The 25097-nt window shown below is 34.9% G+C and overlaps 1 protein-coding gene across 2 annotated transcripts in view; it reads right to left on the bottom strand.

Moving 5' to 3' along the window:
- Positions 1–5786: 5786 nt before the first annotated feature.
- The window catches only part of LOC134537949 (gastrula zinc finger protein XlCGF7.1-like), a 40382-nt gene continuing 21071 nt past the window's right edge, over positions 5787–25097 (bottom strand). For both annotated transcript variants that reach the window (XM_063378956.1, XM_063378957.1), the window contains exons 4-5: positions 13216–13277; positions 5787–6535 (exon numbers count right to left, since the gene is read on the bottom strand). In XM_063378956.1, the coding sequence (XP_063235026.1) occupies positions 5853–6535; positions 13216–13277 (745 nt within the window). In that variant the 3' untranslated portion in view covers positions 5787–5852. The remainder of the gene's footprint in view (positions 6536–13215; positions 13278–25097) is intronic.

Consider the following 25097-nt stretch of genomic DNA (forward strand, 5'->3'; position numbering starts at 1 on the left):
GTTCTACAGTATTTATATAAATTTTTGACATTCAATATTTACTAACAGGTTAATATCTGAAACTGCTGGGAAGACACTTGCCGATTATTTCATGGGAGAAACTAACACTGTTCCTTATAGGCCTAGCAGTTCACAAATTTTGACATAAATATGTTTAAAATTACATCTTACATCCTGTGCCTTGTCAAGCAATAAAATATAACACAAAAGCTGGATGTTTTTGTACTCTTTTATAAATTACTCCACAGTAAAAATATTAACACTTTCAAACCTAGCAAACTCTGCAGTGGTAATGTGCAATACTGACATTTTTCACAATTTTTTACTTAAATTAATTTTTTTAGTAAATCACTTTTCATTCTTGTATAGAAGGTAGTACTGTAGAAAGTTATAATGTGTGAAATTCTTTCTTTCTTGTCACGTATAAAGGAATAGATCTCCGAATAGTATCAGCAGTTGTATGAAATGCCAGCAAATATTTTACAACTATCCATATTCATATTTCAGTCAAGTAAGGTCTATTGGAATGGAGTCATGTATGTTAGAGACCCAGTCAACATACAATCATTTCTTGAGGCAAACAATATCAGTTTGTTGTTTTGAATCATGTAATCCTTAAATACGGATGATTTGATATTAATGATATTTGATCATTAGTTCATGAAGTAAGTTTGACTCTTACCAAAAATCATGTTTTATTTGAACTATGGTCCATAGTCTATGGATCTTGAACACACTTTAGATTCATTTGCTTTGAATTTTGAGGCAATAATTTATACTATTAAATGGTTTTAGAAGTTGATAATAACATTTATTTTAATGTAATTATATTTACATAACTTGAGTAACTGTTGATATTTGTCTTGTGCACCTGCCTAGTGGTGCAGCTCTAACACGCCGAGTCACAGTTCTAGGAAATATAGAATCTCACACATTCAAGTTAGTATTAACACTTGTAAAGTTTTCACTAGTTGATATTAGAGTAACATTCACTGCAAGAACTGACCTCAAAACAAAATGGTACGAATCAATTGCAGAACAGTTCAATAGTATGCTCTAGTGTAAAATTTAACTAAAGGATACATTGGCCAAACTTAGTGCTGCTTTGAAGGGATGTAAATGTTCACGATTATTTTCATGAATAATAACGTATTATCTTGAATTTTTGGTAATATGATTTGCTTTAATAGTCTTCTAGTGATTCTTATGGCACCCAATAAATATATTAATGTTGAGCATTCTAAAAAGTCTATAGGAATTGAGGTTTGGTTCTAATATCAAATAACTTAAGTCCCTTACTGTCTCCAAATTTGTTATTGAATATCTATATTAATATTGAATATCTGTCTGTTTGATTGTTTTGTTAGAGTAAAGCGTAAAAACTACTGAACCAATTTTGATGAAACTTTGTGTTTAAATGTTAAATATTAAGACTTCAAAAATAGTGTATATTTTATCTCGTTACGATGATGTGAGCCGGAGATATAACAATAAAATCACTTTTTTTTCTTCACAACTTAGTGCAATTTCTACCAATATCATTTATGTACCACATATATAATCTAATTTATTTAATCTATCACAATCAATAACTATTTCACGATTGATAATAACTTTTTAATTAAATGATGTGATATTTACAGAAAAAAAGTAACAGTATTTGCACTAGTTTGGGAATAATTTAGTTCTTGTATTCCAACTGATATTCGCAGACCTAATTCTGGCACTAGCACGCAAGACAGCGAGGTGCGGTTCAAGTCCCGGTCCGGCCATCTCTCAGCACAAACACTGCATCATGATGCAAAGCATTTCCGAACTAAAGGAACTATGGCGTTTATTGAAAACTATTTTCACACACTATGCAGACGTACCTCTAAATACATAATCAGACCATAAGCTCTAGTATTATTCAGAACTATTGTCTTTAAAATATACTACACTAGAGTCCCGTTATAGCGAGGTGTCCCGGTTCCGTGTTTGATTTTTGCTATAACCGAATTGGACAGATTTTGGCCCCCATAAAATAAAAATTAACCGAAAATAGCATAAAAATTGTGTTTAAACCCGTATAATTGGAAAATAACAGGTTATATTAACGAAATCTTAATTTCTGTGAGCAGATGTGGGAATTCTCTTTAAAATGATACCCTACAAGTACGGATGCAATCTCCGATTGCGTCAAAATAACCAGAATACCCTACCACGCCACGTAAGTATAGCATCTCAGCCCGCAATCCGCGGCTGACGCAGCATTGTGCTGCTATCTATTGTCGACGCGGGCTGTCTGCTGGCGGCCATGTTGGTTCGGGATGTTGCTAACAGGTGGTGCTAGTGTAGCGAGACGATTTAATTCCTTACAAAAAAGCAGGAGTGCGGCAACACACGTACGCCTCAAACGAAATAGTCGCTGGAAAACGATACTTTTTTTCATTTAAAGAAACCTGTAAACTTTTTTAGAAAATAAATTTGGGATTAAACTCAAACCATCACCACCCCCTTCCCGGACAGATACCCCTACAACTGACCAAAACAAAAGTTACAAGAAAATTGTCCGAGCGATTCGGAAATAAATACGGTAGTGCCTACTATTTGTCAGATAGTAAAATAAATAACGTGACATGTTTGTAAACGTGTCATGACTGAAATAATTTCAAACAAGTTTATAAATATTTGTGTATTATTAATGCGATCAATTAGCAACAAGTATAAAGACGGCTCTGACTTTTTTGGCCTAACATAGTTATAAACAATGTTATTATTCATTAATGAAAATGTCCCAATAAATTAATTAAGAGCATTTATATTTAAAAAAAAAGTGCACAGTGTTATGTTTAATGGTGGGAAAAAATAGATTTTGTCTATTTTATAAATAATAAGAAATGCGTACAAGTACACTAGAGTCCCGTTATAGCGAGGTGTCACGGTTCCGGGTTTGATCCTCGCTATAACCGAATTGGACAAATTTTGGCCCCCAAAAATTAAAAATTAATCGAAAATAGCATAAAAATTGTGATTAAACCTGTATAATTGGAAAATAACAGGTTCAATTAACGAAATATTAATTTCTGTGAGCAGATGTGTGAATTCTCTTTAAAACGGTACCTCATAAGTACAGACGCGATCACCGATTGCGTCAAAATAACCAGACCACGCCACAAGTATAGCATCTCAGCTCGCGGCCGACGCAGCATTGTCCTGCTATCTATCATCGACACGGGCTGTCTGCTGGCGGCCATGTTGGTTCGGGACGTTGCTAACAGGTGGTGCTAGTGTAGCACGACGATTTAATTCCTTACAAAAAAGCAGGAGTGCTGCAACGCACGTACGCCTCAAACGAAATAGTCGCTGGAAAACTATACTTTTTTCATTTAAAGAAACCTGTCAACTTTTTTAGAAAATAAATTTGGGACTAAACTCAAACCATCACCACCCCTTTCCCGGACAAATACCCCAACAAAGGACCGAAACAAAAGTTACAAGAAAACTCTCCTAGCGATTCGGAAATAAATACGGTAGTGCCTACTAGAGGTGTTAAAGTAACGAAAAAATGAGTACCCGTATGTATTCGTTACTATAACAATTAGTACTTGTTACTATCGTTACGTTACTTCTGATACCGCATAATTTGCTATGTTATGTTGCAGCAACGAATCCAGTCGTATTGCGTACGCGTGCAGTATGACGTCGCGTAAATAATAATAAATATAATATAAACAATTAATAGTTTTTGTTAACCACGAAACAATTAAATATCATTAGAGCGGCTTTTTAATATTATCTCTTTAAGATAACAACAAAAAAAACGTGAAAATATACACGATTATAAAAACAAAAACATACATATTTCTAATTTGTAAACAAATACCGTATTTACTCGTGTATAGCGCGCCCTCGTGTATAGCGCGCACCACGATTTTTGCAACTAATTCCAAAGAAAAAAAAAATTGAAATTTTTTTTTCCCCCATAAATAAATTTTACTAACATTTTGTGGTACCTGATTATTTAAATTGATGTGTGGTGATGCGTCAGGAAAATACATAAACTCTGCTGTCTAAACGGAAGATAATGAAGCGCTATATCGTCACAACTGGTACGTGGAAGGAAGGAAGGGAGGGAGGCGTGCCGAGCTACGTTGCTAAGCTGGCGCGGAGAACTTGATGACTCACCGGTGAGGAATGGAGGAAGCGAAGAAGTTGCCGGGGGGGGGGGGGGGGGGGGGGGGGGAACTGGTGACAACATTCTCTCTTTCTCTCTCTCTCTTTTTACTACTTCTGAGCTGGCTATCTGAAAAGGGGGGAGGTCTAAAAATAAACAAGAGACCATGATGTGCGAGCTTGCGCGCGCGCGTGTGTGTGTGTGTGTGTGTGTGTGTGTGTGTGTGAAACAGAGGCCTTGTTGCTTGTGCGTATGTGTGGAGGGCTGGCCAGAAACGTCACCCGTCACCCGGCAGTTAACGACTTCCACTCCTCCCCCCCCCCCCCCCCCCCCCCCCCAAAATTTTTTTTCCCGTGTATAGCGCGCATCCTTATTTTTTTCCTTTACTTGAGGGGAAAAAAGGGCGCGCTATACACGAGTATATACGGTACTTTCTTACGTTGTTTCTGTTCCAATCTCAAACTTTGTCTACACACGGCACAGATGATTAACGGAAGTTTGATAAAAGAAAGAAAGGACGGGATTCTATTTTTAAAGCCACGCACTTAGGTGGCGACTGCAAGGCTGAAGAATGTGACAGGCGTCAACGGCGAGCGAGAGGGGTGGAGATAAAGAAGACAAATAACCAAAGCGCGCTTCACTCGTTCACACCGTAAATTCCTCAAAAAGACCTCGTTATAGCCGTTTTCTCGTTATTACCGTGCTCGCTATAACGGGATTCTCCTGTATTTAATTTTTAAAAATAACTTAAAAGTTGCAGGTAGACTGAGATTGTACAAAATTAACACAGTACATTGCAATTCTGACAAAATAAATATGAAATGGAAAGGCAAAACTTCTACAGAATGAATCTCCTTACAACAAACTGTTTGCTGAGTCACAGTCAAAACTTTATCAAACACATGGCATTTTCACCTTAATATAACAATGAGACCAGTGTATCAATTCAAACAATTTGTCAATTAATTGCTATAGAAATTTTATAGAAATGAACAAAGACAACTGTTTAAACTTTTAATGTGATAATAGGAATTTAGAACATTAATAACTAAATATTTACAAAATATTACAGCACAGATAGAACACTGCAAAAACTGTGCCATCAATACTACAGCTCGCTGATAAAGTATTGGCAAGACAAATAAGAAAAATACTGAAATGAGCATGGTAATCTCATTCCTTGTGGACTTAAATGATGTACGTATTTTTGTAAATTTCTGAAGTTAGTTAAGTCTGATAGACTTAAAAAAGAAAAATTAAATTTATTTCACAATAATAATACATTCATTATTGAATTACACGATTAAACTGCAAGTAGGAAATTGTCACATCTCTGATATGAATGTAATAGAATAATTTTTATAAATTATTTTATGTCAGAAACTCATCGCTATAAAAAATTTACTGCAGTTTTCGTAAAAAAATTCATCTCAAAATTGTACGCAATGTGTCCAGGGTTAATGGGAAAATCAGATAATGTAAACTTACTGCTCTGTAACAACTATCCAAAATTTCAGCCCCTTCAATTTTGTTACAAGGATACACTTTACCGTTGTGTTTCACACACACACACAACCTGGTGTAAAAAATATGGGTAGATAAAATGCTATAAGATTAATAACAAAAAAAATCACTATTTTCTTTTGTAATACATATGAAACTGTGAAACCATCAACAATATAAGCTGCAGACGTGATCAGCGGAGGGAGAAGTCGAGGGGCTGGTCGCCGGCGTGCAGCGCAGAGTGCCTCCTGAGGTACCGCAGCTGCTGGAAGGCCACGCCGCAGTCCGGGCACTGGAAGGGCTTCTCCCCCGTGTGGGTGAACAGGTGCTTGTTGAGGCTGCTCCTCACCACGAACCCCGTGCCGCACACGTGGCACGAGAAGGGCTTCTCGCCCGTGTGGGTGAGCGCGTGCGTCTTCAGGTCGCCCTTGCGCTTGAACCGGGCCGCGCAGGCGACGCAGGCGAAGCGCCTGGCCGCGCCGTGCGTGAGCAGGTGCCTCCTGAGGTTGCTGCGGTCCCGGAAGCGCGCCCCGCACTCCGGGCACTGGAAGGGCTTCTCGCCCGTGTGCACCAGCCGGTGCGTGCGGAGGTTGCCCCGGTCGCGGAACCTTGCGCCGCAGTCGGCGCAGGCGTGGGGCTTCTCGCACGTGTGCACCAGGGCGTGGCGCGTCAGCTGGCACTTGCGGCAGAACTGCAGGCTGCACACGGGGCAGGCGAAGGGCTTCTCTCCGCTGTGCTTCAGCAGGTGCCTCTTCAGGGACTCCCGTCGCTTGTACTGGCCCCCGCACGTGGAGCACGTGAAGCTCCTGGGTCCCTCCGGGGCGCACCTCTTCTTGTAGACCGCTTCACACAGGGTGATTGGGAACAACGCAGGGTCTGCACACAACATTCCAGGTCATTTAACAAACTAAACGCTACAGTGAACTAACTTACATAGTAGTGATGGGTCAATTCCTATTTTTTCCCGGTTCTCGGTTCGGTACCGGTTCTTAAAAATTGGTTCTCGGTTCTGACTTACACAATAAAATAAATATTATTCACACATAATTTATGAGGTGTTTTAAGTAATAAACTATTTATTGTTTTGGCTACAAAAAAAGCACTGTTTCAAGCTACAGTAAACACTCCAACCTATTAAAAATGTAATATGTATTAATAAAAAAACTAATTCAAAATAATATAGAGAACACTTAAAAAAACTAAAATTTACTATATCAATCTAGTAATTACCTCAAGAAATCTACATACACCCTCCTTTAAAATATAGGAATAAAAAGAAAATGTTACAATAATGGAAATAAATACAATGATGGTTAACTTTCAAAGAATTAAAATATTAAATTGTCCATCAAACTTATTGCCTATATTGAATTCAGTTTGTTTGCACAGTCAACAGTTAATTACTGCCACACTTTTGATGCCATTTTTTACACAATTTGCTCTATTTGGCCAGAATAATTATACTTTAGAAGTGTCAACAAGCATTTCGTTTGACCAGCCAATAGTAAAATACATCTACACATCCATACACCACTTTACTAAAAAAAAACTTCCCCTTCAAAGCAATCCCGTTTACCAAAAAGGGAAAGTTACTAGCCATTACACTAGATGGCTGCAGATGCAGTGAACTTACAGTCCAAAGCACTGCACAAAAAGCATAAAATTTTAGAATGCCGAAAATTATTATGGAAAATTTTAAATCAATAATTAATTCTATTAAACAAATATACTGTAGAATTTTGCACTTTAAATTGTTCTTTATACACCAGTCACCCTTACCTACGTGTCAACGACTCAATTAACTAACTATTTTTAAAAACAAATTGAAACAAACATGGTGTCTTTTATTCTCACATCTCTGCTAAGGCATGTTATAGAGTTGCACATATCTATGAACTACATATATCTATGGCACCTTCAACTGTTATGTTTTGATTGTATTCCGCAAGGGGGGGGGGGGGGGACACTTCATAGGGCAAGGCAATCACATTTTTCTAGTTGCTATACAGTTTTATCCAACATCTGAGCACGAAAATTATAATCAAAATACCATGTTGATTAAATTAATATTACATTTGTTTTAACATTTTATCAAATTTATGGCATAAATTGGTATTGTTGAAATGAAAATAATATATTTACTTAAAAGAAAATAAACAAATTTTCGTTGGCATGTTGAACCACTTGTTTATCCAACAACACCATAATTAATGGCGTCGGCGTTGAATTAAGCAATATTAGGTTTAATAAAAAAAACTTTCTAAGGAAATTTTGTTTCAATCATGTTGAAATAGTAATCTCGTAAAATAATTTCAATGATTTCATGAACTACTTTATAAATCACTGTTTACTGTTATGAAACATGCCTGATTTGGCTACGTGTTGTGTTAACTACTGGTACAACAAGAGAAGAGATAATAATAATTAACTTTACTTTAAGTTTCCGCTTGACGAAACTAGGTATGTGTAAATTATTAAAAAGAACAAAGGTAAATATGTATTGTACGGATTAGCGCCAAAAAAAATCGTACAAATATAAAATAACTTTCATTATATGCTCTTTTACGTCCTCTTTTCAAAACCGCCTGCGGAGATTAAAAATTCCAATTACTTTTGGAGATATCGCCGTTCTTATTTTGCAATACAAGCCCAATGTAATCATTCAACAGACGCCATTCTATATTTTGCCGTGTGTGCGTGAATGCCTAAATAACAGAAATTTTCCATTAGGTAAGGTTACTTACATTATAAATACTTCAAAATAAACGGAAATTAAAAATAATATCAATTAATTTTACTTGTATAGTTTTAAGTACTTATAATGTAACTGACCTGACCTAACAAAACGGGACAAAGGTAGATTAGGTCAGGTCAGCTACAGTATAAATACTTTGAAACTGAATGGACATTAAAAATAATAAAAATTAATTTTAATGGTTGTTTAGTTTTAAAGTATTTATAATGTAGCTGACCTGACCTAACAAACCGGGAAAAAGGATGAACAGTAGGAACTCACGTAATTTTCTTTTTACGTGATGTAGTCGTTCAACTACGGCGCGAAAAAAATAAATAATCATACTTGTAAACAAGCAACAATGGTGAACGCGGGAAGCCTACGATTCACTCATCCTTCTGGACATACCCGAATACTCACGTTGGCTAAAGGGAAGCCTACGATTCACTCATCCTTCTGGACATACCCGAATACTCACGTTGGCAAGCCTTCTTTCAACAGACGAGAGGCAAATGCCCGATCGTGCATCTTCGGTTTTTTTTTTTTTGTTTATTTTAAATAAATATGCAAATCGTGAAAACTAATGGTCAATTAGGTTATGTTAGCTACATTATAAATACTTCAAAACATTGTGGATGGTTGATTTGGTTACGCCGCATCAGTGCACAACATGAAAATTAAAAAATTCCATATCTCCTAAAGTATTTGGAATTTCTGATCTCCGCCGGGTTTAATGAAAAGAGGAAGTTAAAGAGCACAGAATAAAGGTATTTTCGGATTTTTAGAATTTTTTTTTTTAAAAAATCGCCAAAAAATGAATATTAAAAAATTCGATATCTCCAAAAGTAATTGGAATTTTTTAACTCCGCAGGCGGTTCTGAAAAGAGGACGTAAGATAGCATATAATGAAAGTTATTTTATATTTGTACAATTTTTTTTGGCGCTAATCCGTACAATACATATTTACCGAAACAAAATAAAAGTTTTGTGTAATTAAAATAGTGATGACTGATGAGCATTTTATTTTCATGCCCTACAGAATTTCCTCTTTTTAGGCTGTGTGTAGTCGCACGTTGAGGACAAGCACACAATACATTAATACCTAGGTACTGTTCTAAATGTCAATGAGTCTCAAATTCTGCTCAAACTTGCTACTTATGTACTTTAATTACTCTAAATGTTTTGTATGAATTTTATTTTTAGGTCGAGAGGGAGGTGTGGGTAAATATTTTGTATTGCGTATCCAAGTCTATCCCTTGATACTAATGGCATTATCCTGTGGTAATGATTCTTGCTGTTTTAACATTAATTAAAACAGCAAGCATCATGTGCCACCGGATAAATCATACATGATCATGCCAACAGGATCAAGGGATAAACTTGGATACGTGATACAGAACAATTACCAAGGTGAGGGTTGCGATAAAATGAAGTGTCTTTTAAATTTTTATGTTGAAATTAAGGTTTTTTTCCCCTTAACAATTGCTATACACCTGTCTTCAAGAAGTGAAGATACAAGAATTTGTACTTTCACCTAATCCATAAAGAATTGATGCCATTGGTAACAGCTTCATTTCAGTTTTTGTGGGAAAATTGTACAACTTAGGCAGTTAAATTTGCCAGAAATAAACATTGCCTGTGTTAATGATTAAATACTTCTGCACATTTTTTTATGCATTAGTTTTGTTTGCGATTTGTAATGCAATTCGGTAGGTACTTACGAAAATCCTAACCTTAACTTCAATCAACGTGATTCTACTAGAACAGAAATTGTTTCTTGGACATAAAAAAAATGCAGCAATTTAATATAGGTAATCCAAAAATATGTTACATGTTATGCATTTTAAAAAATGTTATGATACGTAAACAAAACATTTTTAACCGAAATGAGGTTAAGCAAACACTGTCCCGAAGGTAAGAAATTTACTTATTGTTTTAAAAATATTGCTCTCCTAAATCATTTTATGTTACGTTTACCGATATTTAGTTAAATGATTTGCTTATAAGGGAAAAAATAAAATAAAATCAATATTTTTATAAATATTAATGCATGCACGAAAAAAGTCACAAGCTCGCCAACATTCAGTTGAAGCTGCAAATTTCCCTACTATTCAAGTTAGTGTTTTAAGCATATTAACTGCAAATTGTACTTTCTACGATCAATGTTGTATTTAAATTAAAATTTACTTATAATTTGAAACGTAAGTCTTACTCCAGAAGGTACTTTATCTCGGTTTTAAGCCATTGAAACTTCGTTTTAATCTTGTCAAGTTTGCGTTTTTGTATAGCAACTAGAGCATTTCTGAATAAAAAAAACGTAGAACTGCAATAGCATTGAGTGTCCACTCTGTACTAGTACTTTATTTACTCTATGGTATAACGTAGTTTGTTTACAGATGTGACGAGAACATTAAATATTTTCACGTGTAATTTATTTTATAGTTAGAGATGAATATTATTCCACAAAAGTCCAAAAAAATTATTCATATGTGAATTAAACGTGAGTTGAGCCAATTCATGCTGCAGTTAAGTTGTGTTGTAGTGAAGGACTATTTTCGTTAAGGGTTTTGCTATACTGCCGGTACCGGCACCGACATTTTAGCTGCGGTTCTCGGTGCCGGTTAAAATGCTGAGAACCGTAGGAACCGAGAACCGGTACCGACCCATCCCTATTACATAGTTCCCAAGCCCAACTTTAGAATGATACATGTGATGTAAGTATAGTGTAGTAAAATACATCAATATATTAATTCCTGTATATTTCCTACTGCAAAACTGCAGGTATTTCGCTTTCCCCAACTTTAGGCTCCTAACACATTTTTAATAAATAAATTGGATTACTTTTCATTGATACTTATAAAGCACATGTCTAATATGGCATAGAAAGTAAAAATACTACACAGTCAAACTATTAACTTAAGTCTAAAAATAAACCAGTGCAAATAATTTACAATTGCCTAAAAATCATCAAAACATTCAAAAAGATGACAAAAGATTAAAAATTCTCATTGAAATAAAATAAACCATGATAAAATATTTAATAAATTTTTCATTTGCACAGCTATAAAAAAATAAGAGGTTTAAGAATTGCTACCCTTAACCACTATGTCAATATAAGAAATAATAAACCATTTGTAACAATTATCTTAACAAATGGCGTACCAATGAGCAATGATTATTTAAGTGCTAACAGTAACTGGTAGTTAAGATTAATTACTGACTAATCATAACAAGCAATTATTTAACTGATTCATAGCCACAATTACTTGTATATAAACAAAAAAAATAGCCACTCAAGCATTAATAGGTATATGAAAATCCAGAATGAGAGGTGACTTGTTTATTTCCTGTTGGTGTTAATAATTGCAGTTTAGTACGTTGCATACAGCTTTGTTGAATAACTACATGCTCTGCCAATAAACAGTTTCACTTGAGCCAATTTAAATTGGTGCAGCGTACTGCCTGACCTTGCTCGGAGAGCACGGACGGATGGAACTGTAACACAACCTTCCCGGCTGTGTTTACTCCTGGGTTTTCAATCTCGTTAAACCACTGCAGACTGCAGTTGCACACAATTTAAAAAATACTTGGCATGTAAAATATGAGACTGCAAATACTCAAAAAATATTTCATATTCATTACCAATAGATACTGCTAGTGGGACACATTCCAAAAAAAAAAAAAATTGAATGAAAATAATGTTACATTAAGCTAAGAAGATTCATTGACAAATTGGGATTTGGTTTCTGGAAATAGTACATACATACTTCTATATAGAACAAAAATATGTAATCATCACTAAAAATTATTAAAAATACACTTTTTTTGTATTTACTCAGTTGGATAAACAAAAAAAAAAATCTTCAAATTACTTGTTACAGAATATGCATTGCCATAATTCTTATTTTCTTACATTTGACACCACACTATTTTCGTTCCATATAATATTCTCTCTTTAAAATTTTACTGTATTTAGGATATTTTGCATTAATTTTTTTCTTGGACTTATAAAATTGGAAAAGAAAGATAAAGTTTCACTACAAGTATAAATTGGTTTTGAAAAATATTCAACATTTCTGAATAAAATAAAATTAGATTTTAATTAAAAAATATATATTTGCTGAAGTCTAGTAAAAATACTAGTGTAACTCATGTTATAGAATACCTCATCATTTACTAAAAATAATACACAATTAAATGATGCCAGGATTTTTTTTCTTCATTTATTATTTGCAGCTACAGTTGCTGGCTAGACTCCCTGCCAGTTGCATCTGAAGGTGGGAGTGAACATAAGAGACTGTTAACATGCCTCTCAGGTCGACTGTAGGTACACATGCTAAGAAAAGAAACCAACATAAAAATGACAGCTAGCAGAAAAAAAGTTTTATTACTGTATTTTTTTATTTGAGATGAATAGAATGTATGTTGAAAATATTTGTGACACAGCAATAAATGCAAGAGCATTATTGAGTTAAAATTTACAGAAATAGCCCTTAGAGCAAAGTAATGCCATAAAAATTTAAAAAATATTAACTTTCCGGGCGAGAACGACCCTTTAGAACCCAATGTTTGTTCTGAAAACATACTGTGGTAATCAGTAATCGCTGGTTGTGAGTTTTCCAACCTATGAACTAATTGGTAATGGTGCAACACTGGTTGAAACTGCGCCCCAGGTAGTTTGCACCTGGCATAGCTAAACGCTCTAACTGGGTGGAAGTGACATGGTGTAATGAGAATATTCCTTGTTCTGCGTTCACCCCAACCTCTCTTTCCCTCGCTGGATTAAAGGCATTCCACCGGTGGGAATGAATCACCGTCTTACCGGTGGCCAAGCTGCTCTCGGCCACTGCCGCCAACTGGTCAGGGGAAACCACCGACAAGGCCCTGTAACACAACATGTTTAACGTGAAGTCCTTGGCCAATCACAGTGCTCAGCAACGGCAGCACGACCCTCGAGACTGTGAGTGCCTCTACGTAGTTCATCGCACACATGACGTCGATGAATACAGACAAGACGTGGTGAATTGCGATAAAGCCAGAATAACACCCAACAGCATGCCAATCAGGGGCGTAGCCAGGGGGGGTTTTAGGGGTTCAAACCCTCCCCCCCTCCTTAGCACCAAATCTTTAATTAATTTCTTATTCATCACTCAAACAAATTTCATATTAAAATTAATAAAAATTTTACCATTACAATATTTAAATTTAAGTACCGAAAACTGCTAAAATAGTACTATTTTACACCTTAAAATCAAATTTTCCCGGGGGAGGACCCCCAGACTCTTTAATACGGGGAGGGGGGGGGGGGGGGGGGGGCATGCTTCTTAACATCCCCCCATACACAAATCTTGGCTACGCCACTGATGTCAATACACCACATAACACCAAAATGCAAGTTTATACACCATAAACCACTGTAATGCAACAAAAAATCATTATATTTATCAGCATATTTAAGCAAAACTCTACTCATATTAGAAAAACATTATATTTTAATATATTAAATTAAATGAATGTAAATTATTTAGCATCACGTTTTTACCAAAATGTATAAACTAAATAGAATGGAAAAAAATTGTGGTTTTTTAATATTGCAACTGCTATTAGTAACTAATTTTTATGACATTGTAACATTTTACTAATGCACATATATTTGCTAAATTATTTTTATTGCTTCCAATAGTTAAGAACTTAAGACAGTTCATTATAATTTATTGTATTGTTAAAGTGCATCATCTATCAGTCAAAATGACAATGTTTTGGTGAAGTAAGTATCAGTGAACAAGTAAGTGTCACATTTGTTGAAAATTGTGAACAAACAGAAATCATAAAAAAATAAATCACCAATATTCATGTTTGAAAAACAAAATAGGCCTAAAAATAAAACCATAAAATCTTGTCTGTGTCGATGAATCAGGGCTTAACGGTTGTTCGAGACGGAGGGACAGCACTACGAGCTGCAGCTGCGATGTAATGCACTAGTGGTGGGACACCGGCACAATACAACCACCACTGTGTTTGCCACTTGGAAAACCCAGGTGGGAAGCAGTGTTCCGACATTACATATAATATAAATCATTAAATTGCTGAAATTAGATCTACTTGAAAAACTCATGAGTCGATTTTGCCTCCTAGATGTTATGTTATTTTGGTTCAGTATTAATTCTGGACTATTTAAATTTCACAAAAAAAAATTGCCAAAATTTTAAATTATGTATTTTTTAAATATTATTTAAGAAGTTAAATTGATATCAAATCAGCAAAGTAAATGAAACTCGGTGTCGCAGTGCCATGCTAAGAGGAGGCATATCACCAGATGGAAGAAAGAGGCTTTGGAGGCAGTGAAGGATGGAATGTCCATTCAACAGGCCTCACAAAGACTTGGTGTTCTGATAAAGTAAAGGGGAAGACACCAGTATGGTACATGCATATGGTATATGCAAGAGTTGGTGTAAGTGCTTTAACTTAATTTACCACGGCTGCACTGATGTACAGGTAAGTTGTGCGTGTACAATATTTGATTTATTTTTGATGTTTTAAACATTTAAAATACAAAAAAATATTATTGAAATGCCCTTTTTTTAGATTGAAATATCATGTCAAATAAAGTTTAAAACATAAATTGTATTATATTATAATTGTACATCCATGATTGCAATCTAAAGGTGCCAAAGTCATGCATGACAACTCCTGGAACAAAGATGTGACAAGCACTGGGAAAAAACTAAATTTAGCATGACAATTACTGGCTCAAAATCACACTATTTTCAGAATTATAGATCTACTAAAATAATTTATTTGTATCTATAAGTGTTTGATAGCACTCTTAAGGAAAGTTTGAGGTTAAACACAAACGCATAAGAAACAGGAAACAATAATACACCAACAAGGTTAGGTCGGCAAATAGTTCTTAACATGATGACTACTTGTACACTTTTTTTACATCTAAAAGTATGTGAATTAAAAAATTCAGGTAACTACTATTAGTCTGGTCGCCAAACCACCAAATTTAGCATCACCTGGAAATGTTGGAGGACAAAGATGTATTGGCTGATTCTTATTCAGTTTTTTCCGATGATTACGAATCTGCCTGGTGCCACTTTGTCACCCTTGGGCAATCGCCGCCATTTTGAAAAAAATGGCGCCCGAAAAGACTTTTTTGATCATATTTAATTAACCGTTGGTCTTACGTAAATTTCTGTAGTTAGATGAAATGAAGATCGTAAAATTCTTCACAAAAATGATGTCTTCAATATTTTTGATAAACTTTACGGTTTTATCGCAATGAGAGAAATTAATGTTGCAATTTAAACATTTTTTCTTTTATTCGACCTGAAATACTAAAATTATGTCCCAAGCTGTTAAGTCTTCTCATTTTATTATTATATATTATGTTGTAAATGATATCTAGAAAAATGTTTTAGCAAATTACAATTTGAACATTGTTTATTATGCTTATTATGAACACACTACCACATTCGCCTATAATTAATTAAATGTCATCGAAACTACATTTAAATAACCAAAATTTCCCTTAATGAAAACCAGCGAGCTGGTGCAAGGATAAGCTCGTTAAACTCGCATTAGGGAGGACCCAGGTTTGTTTCCCGGGTTTAGTCATCCTGATTTGTTTTTTATTTTTTTCCCGAAATCACTCCAGGCGAATGCTGGGATGAATTCCTTAACAAAGACCATTTCCAATTACTTGCGTTATGGTCTTGGGTACATTATCCAAATGTCAAATTTATCAAGAGCTATCTTAAAAACGATTATGGAAAATGGCATTTTGTCATGCGACATCAAAAAGGGCTTTGGAATGGAATGTGGTGGGGATGCGGCGTTTGTACTACAGCGTTTATCCTAATTTCGTTTGTCCTAAAAATTATGACAAACGACGTAAGGACAAACGACTTTAGGAAAAACGAATTTTAGGACAAATGACGGAACAGCTTCAAAATATTTTTACTCTGAGTTTTAGAACAAACGACTTTAGGACAAACGACGGTTCCAGTATTGATAAATCCTTACTCTGAGTTTTAGGACAAACGACTTTAGGACAAACGACGGTTCCAGTATCGATAAATCCTTACTCTGAGTTTTAGGACAAACGACTTTAGGACAAACGACATTAGGACAAACGACTTTAGGACAAATGACATTAGGACAAACGACTTTAGGACAAATGACATTAGGACAAACGACTTTAGGACAAACAACATTAGGACAAACGACTTTAGGAAAAACGACTTTAGGACAAATGACTTTTATGACAAATGACATTATGAAAAACCAAGTTAGGACAAATGACTTTAGGACAAAAAACTTTGAGTCAAACTATTTTATTTGAAAACCACAGAGCATGTGAGAACTTACAGTAAAAGAAAACGTTTGAAAAAATAATGTTATATACTGGGGAAATACTTTACATTCTATGTAAAAAAATTCAGCGTTTAAGATCGTTACAATTTATTAGACATCTAGGAATGGACGACTACGGTTTCAACGACCTAAATCTGTTTTTTATTTCGCCATCTTGGATCCGCCATATTTAAATCGAGCGTCCCACTCATTATGATGAAATTTTCGTCATGACCGCCATACTGAATTTTTCTGTTCCACTGGCGGCCACCATCTTGGATGCCGTCGACTTTGTTTCTGTTGTTTGTTCCTAGAGAGCGCCATTGTCGCTCTTAATTTTTTTTTTGTTCTTCTGGAGGCCACCATCTTGGATACCATTGACTTTGTTTCTGCTGTTTGTTCATAGAGAGCGCCAGCGTCGCTCTTATTTATCACATAAGGTCGATGTTCCATTACATATATAGCTATTATGGTCCTTATCGACATATTAAATTTAAATTTAAAAAAAATACATTGGAAGCGCTGTGATTCTAACCATTGCAGCCCTGATCTCCATGATGGAAAACATACGCCTTTAACCGCACGGCCATCGAGACATTTACCAGACCGAGAATTAAATAAGGTACATATAAAAATAACATGCATATTCGGACTTGTAATTTTTTTGATTTGAATTAATAATAGCACCACCTGTTCGAGACAACCACCATCATGTATTAAGACGTAACTGTTGCAATTATCGTTACGGTCACCATCTTGAAAATCTGTAATTTTTATGTAAGAAAATCGGGAAAAAATAGAAATCATTAAAAAATTAATCAATTGAATTAAATAATAAAAATCTTAAAAAACACCGTTGCACTTTTCGTTAAGGTCACCATCATGAAAATCCGTAATTTTAATGCTAGAGATTCGAGAAAAATTCCCAATTTCATTAAAAAATTTACTTATTATAATACTGATTGATAAGTTTGATTCCTGTACTTGGTTCGAAACCGGTAAGAGCAAAAAAAACTACACATCCTTCCTCCACAGAAGCCACCTACAGACTGATCTACCGCCACTAATACCAAGGTATAGATAGCTATATATCATCAGCTGGAATGACGACATGTCCGCCATCTTGTCTTCATCCGCTGGAGACTACCATCTTGATTTCGTCTGCTAGAGTGTGCTGATACCATGTTAGTATAATATTCTGTTCACCATAACTTTGTCCTCAACTGTTGGCATTGAATTTGACCTTACCTTGAACTTTGATCTTGACCTTAACTTAAACCTTGAACCTTGACCTTGAAATTTGACCATGAACTTTGACATTGACCTTGGCCTTGAAATTTGATTTTTACCTTGACGACCATCATGGATCCGCCATTTTGCGTTCAGTACATGCTACCAGGAGCTACCACCTGCTAGAGGTCATTGCCACCATCTTGTTTTCGTCTGCTGGAGGACACCATCTTGTGCATGTACTCGTCTTATAGAGTACATTACCATCATACTTGTCTAAGTTTTACCCGCTAGAGTGCAGTAATAATTTATTATTACTGAAGTGCCTGCCATCTTGAAATTTGGGTGCAATCTTGAAATCGTGTAATTATTTAGCTATAAATTTGGAAAAAAATTCAAAAATTCATCAAAAAATTCACTCTTTAAATTAATGATTGATTATATCAATTCCTGTTCTTGGTTCGATCCTTGGATGATGCAAAAAAAATTATGTAAAAAATAATAATTATAATAAATTATTATCAAAATCCTAAAAGAGACTTAAAATCATCTATTACCATCATCAATAAAACCATTACGACCGCCATTTTAGATATTTGTATTTATTGACTTATTAGATCGGGAAAAATTCCAAAATTCACCAAAAAAATCACACATTGTTTTACATATTGAATCGAAACTGGCTTCGATCTATGGACGAAGCTGGAAATAAATTTAATTGAAATACCAGAAAAGTGTCAGGTTCGTAAAATAAAACACTGCAAGTTCTTTTACAAACATAATATTTATTACATAATTTCTATCCAACTACAGGATCACTTGCGATAGCCAGCAATCTTATAAACGTTTAGCCCTGTATAGACGTGAAACGACTAATTCTTAGCTCCAACAGCTCTAACTGCTCAAAATGCTCCAAACAGCTCCATCTGTTCCAAATGCTCCAACTGATTTCAATTACTTTCTTTTATCGATCTTGACATGATTACATGCATGAATTTATTAGTACACATTTTGGATGTCAGTGGTGACTTTTTTACACCTTTAAGTTATAAGTTTTATTTAGAAATGAGTATTCGAGAAATGATAAAATACATTTTGAAAAAAATATTAATTTTTCTTCAAGTTTATACAAATGCATTTAATTGAAACCATTATTTTATGTAGCCAGCTTCCCTCAGTTCTTTAAGTATGAAGGATATATCTTTGATGCTCGAATAGTTTCCTTCACAAAGCGAACCATGTAGAAGTCTTGGCCTGGCAACCAATATGTTAGGATCTTCCCATGAGGTATAATCAATCTCTTATGCTACGTTCATCTTCCTTGTATGTTTATAATAAATATTATTATACCTGGTGTCTTCTGTTTCAACACCAACCACAAGGTCACTTTCGTCATCGAAGCAGTGATTATCACAAGCTTGATTAGGATAATTTATTTTATTACGTCGTTTCCATCGTTTTGGTCTCAAGCCACCATCACAGTCTTCGCTCTTGCATGATTTATGTGCTTCAGCACAGTACTCATTCATGTCAGCATCACAAGCTTGATCAGGATAATTCATTTTATTACGTCGTTTCCATCGTTTTGGTCTCAAGCCACCATCACAGTCTTCGCTCTTGCATGATTTAGGTGCTTCAGCACAGTACTCATTCATGTCAGCATCACAAGCTTGATCAGGATAATTAATTTTATTTCGTCGTTTCCATCGTTTTGATCTCAAGCCACCATAACAGTCTACGATTTTGACAGCTTTAGGTGCACGGAAAAAACCATTACAATATTGACAAGAATAATTAGGAGCACACGGATAAAACCATCATATTATTGACATGGATAATCGGGAGCACATAAATAAACCACCACACATTTTCTTTGATAAATTACAAAAAAAATTTTAAAAAATAAACAAAAATTACAAAACAATACAAAAACTGATTCTTGCTTTGACTAGAAATCTATCTTTGCTCAACAATGAGAAGTTCACAAGCTAGCAGAATCAGTTTTTGTATGTTCTGTAATTTTTGTTTAATTTATTAAATTTTTTTTGTAATTTATCAAACAAAATGTGTGGTGGTACTCTCCGTGTGCTCCCGATTATCCATGTCAATATTATGATGGTTTTCTCCGTGTGCTCCTAATTATTCTTGTCAATATTTTGATGTTTTTCTCCGTGTGCTTGCGATCATTCCTGTGGTTTCTCCAAGTGCTTCTGGTCATTTCTGAGAAAACAATCTCTCCATGAAGGAGTTTTACTCTTAATGAGACATGTCATCTTATTCAAGGTTAAATTTAATTAGTGAATTTCTGCTACTAAATCACCACTTGCAATATTTTTATCAGGTGGAATTTAAAAAAATCATTATTCAGTCAAATAATAATATGCCCTGAGAAATCTGAGAAACACTAACTGAACAAACTTCCTTCTCCTTGGAGTCTAGCAAAGCCATACTTCTTTTGGGATCGTTAGTGAGCATCCTGCATCTCGCATAAAAGAAATAAATATTATTTACCTGCAAGCAAAACGTGGCGTCATCTGTTGTTGAAAAGCATAACTACTTACAACCAGTACTTTTGCATGAGGTAATTTAACTCTCGCTGACGAAATATTTAAAAAATTCTATTTAAGTAATAGTTTTAATTTAAAATTCTTAGTTTGCATCTGCCATTAGTCGCAGAATCTAACATGTACCCTTGTTCGTTGCCTGTAGCTATATCAAACCGACATCACTGTAGATACTGCAGCAAGGTGTTTACCTTGAGAAAGAATGCTAAATGACAAGAGAGAAGCGAGTGTAGTTTGGGTCCTTGTCAAAAACCATTTAATTGCAGTCAGTGTCATAAATCCTTTGGTAGAATATATTACTTGGATAGACATTGCAAGAACTGTACAACTAAGATGAATAAAGATAACGATACTGTGCTCCAACATCGTAGAAGAGGAACGAAGGCAGAATATTAGACGATAATAATGATTATGAAGAATGTAAAAAAAGCTAATGCTAAAAATACTGATATAAATCAAGACAATTATATAAAATTAAAAACAAATGAAGAAAGTAGCAACCTCATTAGAAATGAAAAGATATTTACATCAATATCTAGTCGTCTCCATGAAAATGTGAAAGATGGAGAACCACCTGAAGCTGACAAGACCGAAGACTGTGATGAAACATATGGGGCTGATATGATTGAAGATTGTGGTGACACATCTGAGGCTGACATGATCGATGGCTGTGCTGACAAATCTAAGGCTGATATGATTAAGAACTGTGCTGAAGCACCTAAAGCGGTCAAGAGCGAAGACAGTGATGGTGGCTTGAGATCAAATCGCTGGAAACGACGTAATAAAATAAATTATCCTGATCAAGCTTGTGATGCTGACATGAATGAGTACTGTGCTGAAGCACCTAAATCATGCAAGAGCGAAGACTGTGATGGTGGCTTGAGACCAAAACGATGGAAACGACGTAATAAAATGAATTATCCTGATCAAGCTTGTGATGCTGACATGATTGAGTACTGTGCTGAAGCACATAAAGCGGTCACGTGCAAAGACAGGCGGCTTGAGATCAAAACGATGGAAACGACGTAATAAAATAAATTATCCTAATCAAGCTTGTGATAATCACTGCTTCGATGACGAAAGTGACCTTGTGGTTGGTGTTGAAACAGAAGACACCAGGTATAATAATATTTATTATAAACATACAAGGAAGATGAACGTAGCATAAGAGATTGATTATACCTCATGGGAAGATCCTAACATATTGATTGCCAGGCCAAGACTTCTACATGGTTCGCTTTGTGAAGGAAACTATTCGAGCATCAAAGATATATCCTTCATACTTAAAGAACTGAGGGAAGCTGGCTACATAAAATAATGGTTTCAATTAAATGCATTTGTATAAACTTGAAGAAAAATTAATATTTTTTTTTTCAAAATGTATTTTATCATTTCTCGAATACTCATTTCTAAATAAAACTTATAACTTAAAGGTGTAAAAAAGTCACCACTGACATCCAAAATGTATACTAATAAATTCATGCATGTAATCATGTCAAGATCGATAAAAGAAAGTAATTGAAATCAGTTGGAGCATTTGGAACAGATGGAGCTGTTTGGAGCATTTTGAGCAGTTAGAGCTGTTGGAGCTAAGAATTAGTCGTTTCACGTCTATACAGGGCTAAATGTTTATAAGATTGCTGGCTTTCGCAAGTGATCCTGTAGTTTGATAGAAATTATGTAATAAATATTATGTTTGTAAAAGAACTTGCAGTGTTTTATTTTACGAACCTGACACTTTTCTGGTATTTAAATTAAATTTATTTTCAGCTTCGTCCATAGATCGAAGCCAGTTTTGATTCAATATGTAAAACTATGTGTGATTTTTTCGGTGAATTTTGGAATTTTTCCCGATCTAATAAGTCAATAAATACAAATATCTAAAATGGCGGTCGTAATGGTTTTATTGATGATGGTAATAGATGATTTTAAGTCTCTTTTAGGACTTTGATAATAATTTATTATAATTATTATTTTTTACATAATTTTTTTTGCATCATCCAAGGATCGAACCAAGAACAGGAATTATTATAATCAATCATTAATTTAAAGAGTGAATTTTTTGATGAATTTTTGAATTTTTTTCCGAATTTATAGCTAAATAATTACACGATTTCAAGATGGCACCCAAATTTCAAGATGGTAGGCACTTCAGTAATAATAAATTATTACTGCACTCTAGCGGGTAAAACTTAGACAAGTATGATGGTAATGTACTCTATAAGACGAGTACATGCACAAGATGGTGTCCTCCAGCAAACGAAAACAAGATGGTGGCAATGACCTCTAGCAGGAGGTAGCTCCTGGTAGCATGTACTGAACGCAAAATGGCGGATCCATGATGGTCGTCAAGGTAAAAGTCAAATTTCAAGGTCAAGATCAAATGTCAAGGTCAAAAATCAATGCCAACAGTTGAGTACAAAGTTATGGTGAACAGAATATTATACTAACATGGTATCAGCACACTCTAGTAGACAAAAACAAGATGGTGGTCTCCAGAGGATGAAGACAAGATGGCGGACATGTATTCATACCAGCTGACGATATATATTAATATACATATATATACATATATATATCGTCAGCTGGTGTGAATACATGTCCGCCATATTGTCTTCATCCTCCTCCAGCAGACGAAAACAAGATGGTGGCAATGACCTCTAGCAGGTGGTAGCTCCTGGTAGCATGTACTGAACGCAAAATGGCGGATCCATGTTGGTCGTTAAGGTAAAAGTCAAATTTCAAGGTCAAGATCAAATGTCAAGGTCAAAGTTCAATGCCAACAGTTGAGTGTGTGTGTCTATATATATATATATATATATATATATATATATATATATATATATATATATATATATATATATATATATATATATATATATATATATATATAGACACACTCACACCTTGGTATTAGTTACGGTAGATCAGTCTGCAAGTGACTTCTGTGGAGGAAGGATGTTTTTTTTTGCTCTTACCAGTTTCGAACCAAGGACAGGAATCGAACTAATTAATCAGCATTCTTATAAGTAATTTTTTTGATGAATTTTGGAATTTTTTTCGAATCTCTAGCATTAAAATTATGGATTTTCAAGATGGCGACCGTAACGAAAAGTGGAAAGGTGTTTTTTATGATTTTTATTATTTAATTCGATTGATTAATTTTTTAATGATTTTTATTTTTTTTCCCGATTTTCTAACAAAAATTACAGTTTTTCCAGATGGTGACCGTAACGATAATTGCAACAGTTACGTCTTAATACATGATGGTGGTTCTGTCTCGAACAGGTGGTGCTATTATTACTTCAAATCAAAAAAATTACAAGTCCGAATATGCATGTTATTTTTATATGTACCTTATTTAATTCTCTGTCTGGTAAATGTCTCGATGGCCGTGCGGTTAAAGGCGTATGTTTTCCAACCTAGAGATCAGAGCTGCAATGGTTTTAATCACAACGCTTCCAAATTTTTTTTAATTTTAAATTTAATATGTCAATAAGGACCATAATAGCTATATATGTAATGGAACATCAACCTTATGTGATAAATCAGAGCGACGCTGGCGCTCTCTATGAACAAACAGCAGAAACAAAGTCAATGGTATCCAAGATGGCGGCCTCCAGAAGTACAAAAAAAAAAAATTAAGAGCGACGATGGAGCTCTCTAGGAACAAACAGTAGAGAGATAAAATCAACGGTATCCAAGATAGCGGCCTTCAGAAGAACAAAAAAAAAATCAAGAGTGATGCTGGCGCTATCTAGGAACAAACAACAGAAACAAAGTCGACGGCATCCAAGATGGTGGCCGCCAGTGAACAGAAAAATTCAGTATGGCAGTCATGACGAAAATTCCACATAATGAGTGGGGCGCTCGATTTAAATATGGCGGATCTAAGATGGCGAAATAAAAAACAGATTTAGGTCGTTGAAACCGTAGTCGTCCTTTCCTAGATGTCTAAAAATTGTAACGATCGTAAACGCTGTTTTTTTTTACATAGAATGTAAAGTATTTCCCCAGTATATAACATTTTTTCAAACGTTTTCTATTACTGTAAGTTCTCACATGCTCTGTGGTTTTCAAATAAAATAGTTTGACTCAAAGTTTTTTGTCCTAAAGTCATTTGTCCTAACTTGGTTTTTCATATTGTCGTTTGTCCTAAAATCATTTGTCCTAAAAGTTTGTTTGTCCTAAAGATGTTTGTCCTAAAGTCATTTGTCCTAAAGTCGTTTGTCCTAAAGTCGTTTGTCCTAAAGTCGTTTGTCCTAATGTGGTTTGTCCTAAAGTCGTTTGTCCTAATGTGGTTTGTCCTAAAGTCGTTTGTCCTAATGTCGTTTGTCCTAAAGTCGTTTGTCCTAAAACTCAGAGTAAGGATTTATCGATACTGGAACCGTCGTTTGTCCTAAAAGTCGTTTGTCCTAAAGTCGTTTCTCCTAAAGTCGTTTGTCCTAATGTCGTTTGTCCTAAAGTGGTTTGTCCTAAAACTCAGAGTAAAAATATTTTGAAGCTATTCCGTCGTTTGTCCTAATTTCGTTTGTCCTAAAGTCATTTGTCC

This window comes from Bacillus rossius, chromosome 12 (assembly GCF_032445375.1).
Source record: "Bacillus rossius redtenbacheri isolate Brsri chromosome 12, Brsri_v3, whole genome shotgun sequence".
NCBI classification, from domain to species: domain Eukaryota; kingdom Metazoa; phylum Arthropoda; class Insecta; order Phasmatodea; family Bacillidae; genus Bacillus; species Bacillus rossius.